At 37.1% G+C, this 12,214-nt stretch overlaps 1 protein-coding gene across 1 annotated transcript in view; it reads left to right on the top strand.

Moving 5' to 3' along the window:
• Nucleotides 1–261: 261 nt before the first annotated feature.
• LOC140160473 (uncharacterized) overlaps nt 262–12,214 on the top strand; it is a 34,360-nt gene continuing 22,407 nt past the window's right edge. The window contains exons 1-4 of the mRNA XM_072183708.1: nt 262–365; nt 10,467–10,488; nt 11,119–11,279; nt 11,625–11,964. Coding sequence (XP_072039809.1) covers nt 363–365; nt 10,467–10,488; nt 11,119–11,279; nt 11,625–11,964 — 526 coding nt within the window. The 5' untranslated portion in view covers nt 262–362. The remainder of the gene's footprint in view (nt 366–10,466; nt 10,489–11,118; nt 11,280–11,624; nt 11,965–12,214) is intronic.

Below are 12,214 nucleotides of genomic sequence, written 5' to 3'. Positions count from 1 at the left end.
TATTTAATCTGAGCAAATTAATCAACTTAAAAAAAAATGCATTTTATTTTTGTTTTAAATGTTGTTCATTTTACTTTTCTTGATTTATTATTAGAAAAAGTAACACATTCTGTCTCTTATTATGCTGTCAAATTAAATATATTAATTTTCTTGGCAAAAAGCATGGACGATGTACAACCAATGGTGGCCTTTCTTCTTTGCATAATTTCCCCTTTGCACCTGCGCACATCAATAATGATGTTGATATTTACTTCACCCACTGGCCGTCGAAGTGTGAGGAAATTTTCACCATGTAGTGGCAACTTTAGTTGCAGTTTTTGGCACTGATTAGCCTTGTTGAACTAAGACAAGCTGAGGAAAAAATGGTGAGTATTATAACCCATCAAATAACCCGTTTTAGGGATCGATTCTTGCTTTGAACAGTATTTAAATTTTGCCGAAACATGATGGACCCGAACTTGAAAAGTTTGCACGATCGCTCTCAATTACCATCACAATGACGTTGCACGTACGCTAAGATTTCACGATTTTACCCATTTAAAGTGGGATTTCCCCTCTGTAAATTGCATCATTTGCAAAAGCATGAATATAATCATTTAAGTAACTCTTTTTTAATGGAAGAGTATAACGTGGCACCCGATTCTAACTTTTAAAGTCCAATGTCTGTGCATGCAGTATTTTTTTCTTGAGTCATCTCAGCTTGCATGCTTGAAGATCAAGTTGAATCAATGTCTCAGACTTCATGACTTGAGACTTTTATGAAAAAAAATCTGAACAATTGATTTGTTTTAAGAGATTTTAATCCAGCCAAAAAAAAAAGAATTATCAATCAACTTCAACAACAGTCTCTTTGATTGAGAGCAGTTAAACTTTGGAATAATCTTCCTGTTAGATTGAGTCAAGTTGAAGAACACTTTGAAAATGTAGACACAGCTGCTGGAATGCCCGGTGTCACGGTCATTGTCATGAGTCTATGTAGGTATGCCAGGCAAACTTTAGTAGTTTAGTTAAGGGGGTACTACACCCCTGCCAAAAATTTTGCTTATTTTTGCATTTTTCTCATAAATTATAGCGCACTGGTGACAAGTAAGATATGTATATTAGGGGTGGTGCAATAATTATGTGTACCCGGGGTGAATTCTCAAAATGGTCTGCCAAAAATCGCTTGTTCTCCTTTGGCCGTGCCAAAAACCTTTGCCCCCCTGTCGACGTGCCAAAAACCTTTACCCCCTTTTGACGTGCCAAAAATCTTTGCCCCCCCCTTACATGCAAGATTTTGGGAAACCCGTGTTTAAAACCTTAAATTGTCTTAACATATAATGCGAAAGAGCGAGCAGGAAATTTTGCATATTTGAGCGTGTTCGTAACGCTTTCCCTCGCCTTTTTCGGTGTAATATAGAAACGGTGCCCAAAATATCTGTGCCAAAAATTGCTTGCCCCCCCTTCGACCTGCCAAAATCGCTGACCCCCCTTTCGACCTGCCAAAAATGCTTGCCCCCCCTTTTGGCCTGCCAAAAAATCTTTGCCCCCCCCCTATAATTCACCCCCCGGGGGGTACACATAATTATTGCACCACCCCTTATAGGGGCAAGGTCTACAACTACTGCACTGGAAATTTTATCTCAACACAGGCAACAGTTGTGGAGTTAGGCTAATGAAAGTTGATTCCTAGTTTCCCGTTACCCTACTCCGCTCAAAACAATTTGTTGGCCAAATATTTCATTATTTTGAATAAAATGTTGATTTCTAACAAACATTAACATTAAATATAAATAATTGTAGTTTTAAATATATCATAAATCTCTTTCTGTTGATTTTCAGGGATTTTCTTTGCAGTAGGAGCATGGTATATGGTAGGCACCGGAGTTTCGCGCGATTTAAAACGGCAAAATGCGCTGGCCACTTTTCAAAATGCGCGAAAATGCGCCAAAAAATAGGTCAAAATGCGCTAAAATGCGTGATCCCCTGTTTTCAATGCAAAACACAAAAAAAACATCGGTAAAACAATGGCATGTCAATCAATTACGAACGACTTCCGGTTCATTTCCAGTTTCTGGAAAAAATAAAAAATAAAGATGGCGACCATCACAAATCGTCGATCGAAATGTCGAAAGCAAGGGCAAATTTCCCCACATTATGCTTGGTTTAATGATCGTTATTTGTATTTTGATGTACATAAGTGAAGTTAGAACCAATATTGCGTGAATTTTCTTGTAAATGCTGCCGATTTGGGGCATAAAATCGTAAGTTTTAACTTAAAGCTTATCAATGGGTCAAAATCGTGAACATTCTCGATGGAACCCAAAATGCGCTTTGGACACCCAAATGCGCGAAAATGTGCGCTTTTGCGCGAACCGCGCGAAACTCCGGTGCCTAGTATATGGTTAATAATGAATTTATAATGAATACCTACTCGATTTTCTGTCCAGCACTTTTTGATTTTCTTTTACTTCGTCCCGTAAAAAATGTTGTGAAACTTTTGATACTAGTTGTACAATCACCTTCATGTGGTTGTAAACTACATCTGTAAACTACAAACTGTGATTGATCACATGTATACATGGGTAGTTATTGGTTTACACCTGTAACAGATGCAATAATGAAATGGTATAAAATAATGAATAATGAATAATGAAATGGTCACCTACACAGTCATGAAAAATTATGTAACGGAAACTAGGAATTGACTTTCATTAGCCTTACAGTCAAAAATGAGGGAAAACCAATATTTGATCAATAAATCAATAACTACTTGCCTTGAGTTGCTGAATTTTCAGTGCAGTAGTAGTAGTCCTTGCCCCTTTAATATACATATCTTACTTGTCACCAATATGCTATAATTTTTGAGAAAAATGCAAAAATAGGCACAAAATTGGCCAGGGGTGTAGTACCCCCTTAACAACACATTTGCTAGTCAGCAAAATTCGCCAAGACCGGGGACCAAACACAATACATATTTACATAGAAATTTCAATTTTTTTCAAGAACAGGTCGGTCAAGGAAACCTACATAAATATGTTTTCTATACTTCACTTGACCCAAATATGTGATTTTTTATTATGGTGATGAGACACTCACACATGGAATTTTAGAGGGATTTTGATAGCAGTTCCATTAAAAAAAGCTGCTATCATCATGAGACTAAGATCTAGAAACACCCCCGTAATGCTGTTTTGGGAAATTTTGCTAGCAGAATGTTTTTGATGAAAGTCGATCTTTGAAAAGATGTAACTTTGCCACGGAAAGTGCTATATGACAAAAAGGTTTTCAGTTTTGGCTTTCTACAAGGGTTTTAATTTGATATATAAAATGATGCAGTTTGATGGCAAATTTAAATTCACCTGGCATACCTAGTCTATGTCATGTGTCCCGCTATGTGTACGCATGATCGTTCCCAATTTCGAGAAAAAGGGGCTATTTTTAAACTATGTTCGACATTGTTCAATTGTTAAATTAAAAAATAGGGTTGTTTTGACGACTGTGTACTTGAAATTAAAAAATAGCGTATATTTTTGTGAATCTGAGAATGTTGAAATCCCAAGAAATCTTACCATTTCTTGCTCAATTTACTCCCGGATTTCAAGTTTTGTAAACTTTTGTGCCTTCCTAATATTCAGCAACTCACTCAGTTTGTTTCTGGGTTTGTTTCAACCGATTACATCCCTAGGGACTTCCCAGTTTGGCCGCTGTGTTCTTTGGTGTGTGTTCTTGAAATGTTAAAAAAGGGTGCTTTTGTAAAAGTGTACTTGAAATGCAAAAAATAGGGGTAATTTTCAAGGCTAATTTGTACCCGTTTTTTGTGTAAAATAGGGTAACAAATGCTGAAAATGTTCTTGAAACCGCGCAAAAGAGGGGGGTATTTTTGACTTTGGGAATGATCATGCGTTACGCCTTTGCATAGGCAGTGACAACATACCGGGCTGGAATGAAAGCAAAGTGTGATGTGAATTTGGAATTGCCTTTCATGCTTGTCTGACTTGGTACTGTCCAACACTCACAATAATGATGCAAAAGAATGTCAACTGGATATGTTTTGGTAGCCCCAGGTTCTTGCCGCACATGTATGTGAAACTTTATCAGCAGTATTATTAGTGTGGCAATTACATTTAGTGTAAGTCCTAAACAATGTTAACCAGGATGTTAACTTCTACACTGTATTACTAGCCATAAGGCCAAGTTAATTAAATAATATGTATCGTCCCCTCCTCACCGAGTTTTGGAGATTTTCAGATATTTTTTTTTTCTTATTTGCTCCCTTACATTGTTTCTGAAATTGTTGTGAAGCAAAAACATACTTTTACAGAAGTTCTTGGTTATACATCATAAATGCATTGCAAACACTTTCTTCAAGCTAGGGGGTAAGGTTTTGGGGAATTAACATAAAATATTTGGGGCCTGACCGTTTTTTATTATATTAACGTTGACAAAGCCTTTGCAATTACAATTTTACATGGAAATGAAAGGTCAATTTGTAACAAATTAAATAATAATACAGGCCTCCCTCACCAATAAGCAATTAGTTTTTAACCAATGAGGTGGAGCGTTTTAGCTGCGTTGGACTTGTCTCTGTTATGTTAGTGTTTTTAGTACAAACCTAATTTAACAATACAAAATATTGATATAGGCCTAGTGTTATAAAATAGTCCAAAAACAAATCAGCAGTTAATGAAGAAGTGATTTCCGATATACTGTCAGTAGCAATTAGAAAAATTTATTATTTTTAAGATTTTTGTTTATTAATACACATGTCTAGGGAAATTGAAATTACAAACTAGAAACAACAGTAAATTTTACTACGTGAACTGACAGTTGAATCATCGCCGATCAATGGAAAAATGGGAGCAATTTTAGTGATGAAATATCGACACAATTGCACTTGAAATGCGAAGTACTACTGAGAATTGAATACATGAATACAAAAGCCACCTAAGTCCATGGGAAGTGATTTTGAGAGAAAAACCTGTGTATCATTTTAATTCCTTCAGTTAGATTTACCTGGTCAATATGGTAAGTTTTACGTGCAAATGAGTGGATTAACCTGTATTAGGTATGACGATTAGCATTTCAGGGACTTCGTGGGGTTCATTTTAAATTTTGGACTTAGGTGGTTGTTTGAATCATATACAAAGACAACAATGTTAGAATGAGATTACCACTAGTAAGATAATACAAAATAAAGCGCACAGGTATGTATAATGTTGATAAGCATTCTGCCATGTAATATAAACCACACACTTTCCTTTATTAAACCCATTTTTTTTTCAAAAGTCACTCTCTAGCAATGAATGTGTTACAAGTGGACTTTTATACATACTGGATTTTAATCAATGTGTTACAAGACTCAAATCATGGAATTGGGTGATTCTTTCATACATGCTATTTTGCACATGCTCAATAGACACAGAGGATGAATTTGAGTTGTTCTTTCATACATATGAGAGGCCTATGTAAAGGAACACTTTCCCATGCTTAACTCAATTTGGTTTAAGTATGGACTTAGGTGGTTTTTGTATTCATATATTCAATTATGTTGGGAACGTGTATAGTAACAAATTGGTAGGTCATGTTATGTGGAAAGTGGTATTTGAGGGTATGCTTATTGAAGCAGTCAGTGGCCTATTGTATTAAGTATACGGTGTTATTTACATGTTTATTTACAAACTACGGTACATTCAGATACGAAAGGACACTAGCTACGAATGCGAGGGCATCCGTGAGCAAATTCGTAGCTAGTGTTTCTCGGGCAAGACTGATGTGAAGTTTATTACCCAGGTAATTCATAGCCATCACAATTCAACTCCTTAAAAGGGCATTTCGTGATCCACAGCCTCATCCCCCCACTTTTCTCAAAAAAAGTTGAGATTTTTATATCACTGGAAACCTCTGGCTACATAATGTTTATATGTACAAAACTTTTCTTGCAGATTAATTCGTTTAGCAAAGATATCGTGAAATTTGAATTTCGTTCTGGTGCACCAGAACGAAATTACAACGCATTGTCTATGGAGCAGTGTAATACACATAATCATGCATAACTTCATGAATCATAAAATCGGAATCAACTGTAATTTTGGGAATAGTTTTTTTTCGTGGATATCTAATGAAAAATGGCATAAATAGAGGATGCTAGGATCACGAAATACTCCTTTAATTTACAAAATAACAAAATTTTATTCACTGCAAATTCTCTGTGGATCAGATAATGCAGAATTGGATTCAGCCGCACTTACAGTGTCGCACAGACAGGTTGTAAATTTATGGCCATCCATTTAGGCCTATGTAATTACGCTCCATTGAACAAGTATGTACACATAACTAATCTGTACATTAGGCACCGGAGTTTTGCGCGATTTAAAACAGCAAATTGCGCTGGCCACTTTTCTAAATGCGCGAAAATGCGCCAAAAAATAGGTCAACATGCGCTAAAATGCGTGATCCCCTGTTATCAATGCAAAACACGAAAAAACATCGGTAAAACGATGGCATGTCAATCAATTACGACCGACTTCGGTTCATTTCGGGTTCATTTCCAGTTTCTGGAAAAATAAAAAATAAAGATGGCGACCATCACAAATCGTCGATCGAAATTTCAAAGCAAGGGTAAATTTCCCCACATTATGCTTGGTTTAATGATCGTTATTTGTATTTTGATGTACATAAGTGAAGTTAGAACCAATATTGCGTGAATTTTCTTGTAAATGCTGCCGATTTGGGGCATAAAATCGTAAGTTTTAACTTTAAGCTTATCGATGGGTCAAAATCGTGAACATTCTCGATGGAACCCAAAATGCGCTTTGGACACCCAAATGCGCGAAAATGTGCGCTTTTGCGCGAACCGCGCAAAACTCCGGTGCCTACTGTACATGTATGTATGTCAGGTTGTTATATAGTACAGCAGTGGATGTCCTCAAATTAGTTTCAGATTTCATTAAGGGGGTACTACACTCCTGCCCAATTTTATGCCTATTTTTGCATTTTTCTCAACAATTATAGGGTCAGTCCATGTCAAAACAGACTGAGTGTACACCCATCCTCTTGGATTATGCTCTCCTTTGGCTCAGGGGTACCTTTCATGGATCCCTAAGTGAGGTCACAAGAAAAAAATTCAAATTCAATTTCGTTTCCGAATGGCGGGCCATCTAAGTTTGGCGACCTTGACCAAAATTGGGAATTTAAGGTGTCCAAATGACAAAGCGCTCTCTTTGAGAGGCATTTTCTTCTTAATTAAATCAGTTGTGACCCTCTTTTGAATGTGGTCACTCACTGGCTGTGTCTGAAATGCCTAATGCCAAAAAGATTGATTTGAATTTCGTTGGGATTTCAGAGGGGTCAAAATCAGCACTTCATACTGTTCAATCAAATTATCTTTGATTTTGAAGGACCCATGATAATGCCACAGTGCACTTATAGGTCCTAATTATGTTCAGAATGGATTAACCATGTGCCAATGTCTATGAGCAATTAAAAAAAAGAGAAATTTCTAGACCCCCTACAGAATTGTAGGCCCCCTAAAGTGGTTCAGCCACAAATGGCGCTTAAAATCGGCAAATTTTGACACCTAATAACTTTAGGTGTACACCAGATATGAATTTCTAGTCTTTTGCATCTGAAAGAATGTAGTCTAATGTTACTAGGAACATAAGATTTGTTTTGTATTTTTGTGTTTTGATACTTTCAAAAGGTCGTTGACCTATGAACATTTTTTCGTCATAAGCGCCCTCCTGAAAGGTCTGACACATAACAAACTATACATTTTTGTTTCCTCATGACCATACGAGTAATTTGATATATTACTTGACATAATTGGGAGCATTCTGAAAATTTGACCCCCATAACCTGTACTTTGCATGTGCATCGTTGCCAGGAAGTGCATTTTTGACCCGCTTAAAAATCCATACAGAGGATTAGAAAGTAGTTTGTTCTTATTACTTGACTCAAGAGCAACTTGAAATATCAGGATAAATAATACAAATGGCTATAAAGTGATCAAAAATATAAAAAAATATCATACTAAAATTGGCATTTTGTACCGTATCCTGTATGCATGGTATGTTAGGCAAAAATGACTATTTTTGAAAGCGTCAACTTAATACTAAAACACAAAAAATACAAAACAAATCTTATGTTCCTAGTAACATTAAACTACATTCTTTCAGATGCAAAAGACTAGAAATTCATATCTGGTGTACACCTAAAGTTATTAGGGGTCAAAATTTGCCGACTTTAAGTGCCATTTGTGGCTGAACCACTTTAGGGGTGGCCTAAAATTCTGTAGGGTCTAGAAATTTCTCTTTTTTGAATTGCTCATAGACATTGGCATATGGTTAATCCATTCTGAACATAATTAGGACCTATAAGTGCACTGTGACATTATCATGGGTCCTTCAAAATCAAGATAATTTAATTGAACAGTGCGAAGTGCTGATTTTGACCCCTCTTAAATCCCAAACGAAATTCAAATCTATCTTTTTGGCATTAGGTATTTCAGACACAGCCAGTGAGTGACCACATTCAAAAAGAGGATCACAACTGATTCAATTAAGAAGAAAGTGCCCCTCAAAGAGAGCACTTTGTCATTTGGACCCCTTAAATTCACAATTTTGGTCGAGATCGCCAAACTTTGATTGCCCGCCATTCAAGAAATCGAAATGGAATTTGAATTTTTTCTTGTGACCTCACCTAGGGATCCATGAAAGGTACCCCTGAGCCAAAGGAGAGCAAAATCCAAGAGGGTGGGTGTACACTCAATCTGTTTCGACATGGACTGACCCTATAGCGCATTGGTGACAAGTAAGATGTGTATATTATAGGGGCAAGGACTACAACTACTGCAATGGACATTTTATTTCAGCACAGACAACAATTGTGGAGTTACAGTCAAAAATGAGGGAAAACCAATATTTGATCAATAAATCAATAACTACTTGCTTTGAGTTGCTGAATTTTCAGTGCATTAGTTGTAGTCCTTGCCCTATAATGTACATATCTTACTTGTCACCAATGCGCTATAATATTTGAGAAAAATGTAAAAATAGGCACAAAATTGGCCATGGGTGTAGTACCCCCTTAACTATAACTTGCTGATGATGGCATTATCAATGATCTTATGAGCAATACCAGCCTTTCCTTGCTGTATATTTTCTTACAAGACTGAAGGATTTTACCTGTACATGAAGAGGCGGTCCTTGACGAGACAAGATTTTCTGTTCATCTCTCATCTCACGGTCTAACTCACTTCCTCCTGATGTCCAATCTCTTTGGCTGCCAGATTTCTAGGCTTTGTTATGCATCAATTTGTTTCTTTGTATAGAGTGATTACAAACCAAGGAAGATTTTTTCCTGGTATTTATTGGAATATTTTGTTCTAGTATCTTTCCTCATCTCAACATGTCCCATTGCACTGCTGAACTTCAAAATGTTTGCAGATAGTACATGTAGTCATCACAGGCTAAATTTTGTGTTTGATTTTGTTCACTCTTGCATCCCACATTGAAGCAGTCCAAACTTAACTGGAGTGGCATAGATTTCTTTTTGACATGGGGGGATGGAGTTGGAAAAAATTCTTGAAGTATAGTCAATCCAGCACCTTTTGGCGACAGAATAAGTTTATGGTACAATTGCGCGCGAAGCGTGCAAAAAAATTTGCTATTTTGAAGCTAAACTGATCAAATATGGTGTAAAAGTAGAAGATATGCGTGCAAAGTGCGCGAAAATTTGCACTTTTGGGGCTAAAATGGGCAAATATGAGGTAAATTTGGTCAGAAACCCATTATCAGGCATTCACATTGGGGGGGATGATTGTCAGGACCATCCCCTGGCAAAGTCACACTCTACAATACATTTAGTCCTAGTAATCTGGTATGACTGTTTCATGAAGATAGTCATCAGGACTCCTCATAGTTATTTCATACAACTAGACAATTAAAATTTACCTTGAATGCAGCTGTATCGAAAATTGACTGTTTTCAATTGATGGTTTTCTTTATTGATGCTATTGTTGCAATGACAAGCTGTATACAGCTGATGTTTTCTGCTGCTTACATGTACATGTAGATCTTTAAAAAAGTGGTGCAAATTGCTTCTCATCTCTGTTTATGGTTTTGCCCCGCTTCTTTATGGTGCGCCAGTTGTTCCGTAATCCAGTCAATAACATTAAATATTGATTTCTACCGCATCATCCACATGATCTGGGACAAAAGCCTAGTTTAAACCTGCATTTAGCTCATGAACACACAGCACAAAAGTGATCCAATTATGAAGTCGTCTCATTGGCTCTGTTAGAGGAACATATATGCATTTCAGTTGAAGTAATTTTGGAGCCTTTCTTGCTCCATTCATCTTGCTTTTAAAAGTTCATACGTGGTTTGATGGTAGGCCTACATAATAGGAAGACAAATTTAAATATTTATGCATAAAATGTTAATAATCATTCTCATTTTGTTTGTTTTCTGGTTTCTTCCATACAGGATCCCAGGTCAAGTGAGCCGGGTAAGCTTTCTCCTATACATAATTTATTTTAAAAAACTTATAAAAATGTTATTGGCCATCTTAACCAATTTATTAGTCTCTTTTAAGTCTATTTGGCAAATAGGCTACTTGCTGGAGATAAATTTAAAAGGTGTGAGAATATGTTAGAAAACAGCCAAAGGTCATCAAGGTCAAAGGTCATTGAGATCAAACTGAAACTAGCTTTGATTTTACTTTAGTGGAAGTATTCATGAGGATGAAGAGAATAGTCGATGACTGAAATTTTAGATATATGTTCACTTGGAACAACTTGCACAAGTCAAAGTCATTTTTATTGCACAAGCACAACGTTGTAACAAAAGTGCAAAGGACAGGCTGGAGATAGTCTTAAACAGGAAGCCCCGCTTGGTCAGTTCGCCACAGAAGAACTGACTTACACATGTATGTTACTTTGATGACAGACGGAACAGAATTTACATGGATAAATTTTATCCTTGACTAATTCCCTAAGGGTTAGATGTTTCAGCTCAAACGTCACATTTCCAGTTGTGAATACTCAATTCAGACGAGGGCACAGCAACACATGTGCTCCTGTGAACAGAACCTTTTTTTGCACCAAACCTGTAAAGTCTTATAATTTTGATGTTTCAGACTGGGACTCCATGGATGAGGATGAAGGGTTGGCTCCAAGGTTGTTTGGGCGGCAGAAATCACTGGTAGATGAAGGCATGAAAGGCGTTGCTGACCCTCTGCTGAGCCAGGAGCCGGCTAGTGTGCTCCCATCATATGCCAGCCTTATGGATACAGATGTGGTGAGTATAGTGTCTCTCTTTCTTGGATGAAGTTGCATGAGTTATTACAGTATATTTTAATTGCACCCCAAGGCCGAGAAAAATTTGTTTGCCCTTCGCGACCAACCAAAAAAACACAAACATCTCGGGCGCTTTTTTTTTTTATTATTTGTTTTTTCTTTTCTTTTTTGACACTTTTGTACATTTTTAGTTCCGACGACCTTACAATCAACTTAAAATACATCAAGTGCAAGGCTGCAAATAAATTGACTACGGGCCTTGTTTTGCTCCCATTACTTGCCCATTGAGATGATAACTCTGAGAATTATGACGTACAAATTGCATCCTTTTCTTTTCTTTTTTCAGGGCCAAGATTTCTCGGAAGACAAACTCATGAATTCGGGCAACTTGTACAGTCTGTACCTGCTGAATTCCGACTCAACGGTGGACGACTTTAGCTTAACAAATGGTTTTGCATCACCTCTGATACCAGAAGACCAAGGAGTACGGATCAAAAAGGAAATATCGGATGACGAGGAGGAGATCGATGTGGAGAATGACACTTGCAAGAATGAGGCAGCAGCCGTATCTCCTAGGAAGAGAAAAGCTTCATCTGTTTCCAGTCCACCGCAGGAAAATGGACAGAAGCCATCTGATGCCTTATTTGAAGGGATGCCTTTTTACGAGCTTCAAGGCAAAGAATTTGGTGAGTTCTGCTGGGATACAAGTCTAAAGCTGAATTTATACTCAATCGCTTTTGCAGAAAAGCGATTTTCACGCATGCTCAATGTTTACTTACATTTCCAGAGCGTCAAGCCGATCAATCGATTCAAATCGCGGAGGCAAAAAGCGACATCGCTTTTGCAAGTTGAAGAAATCTCAACTTCCCAGCGATATCGCTTGACACGTGAATCGTCAACCAATCATATACAACCAACTGGATCTATTATTTTGCT

The sequence above is a fragment of the Amphiura filiformis genome, chromosome 9, assembly GCF_039555335.1.
Source record: "Amphiura filiformis chromosome 9, Afil_fr2py, whole genome shotgun sequence".
NCBI classification, from domain to species: Eukaryota; Metazoa; Echinodermata; class Ophiuroidea; order Amphilepidida; family Amphiuridae; genus Amphiura; species Amphiura filiformis.
The sequence above is the reverse complement of the archived record's forward strand: the minus strand, read 5'-3'. Positions and strand labels throughout refer to the sequence as shown.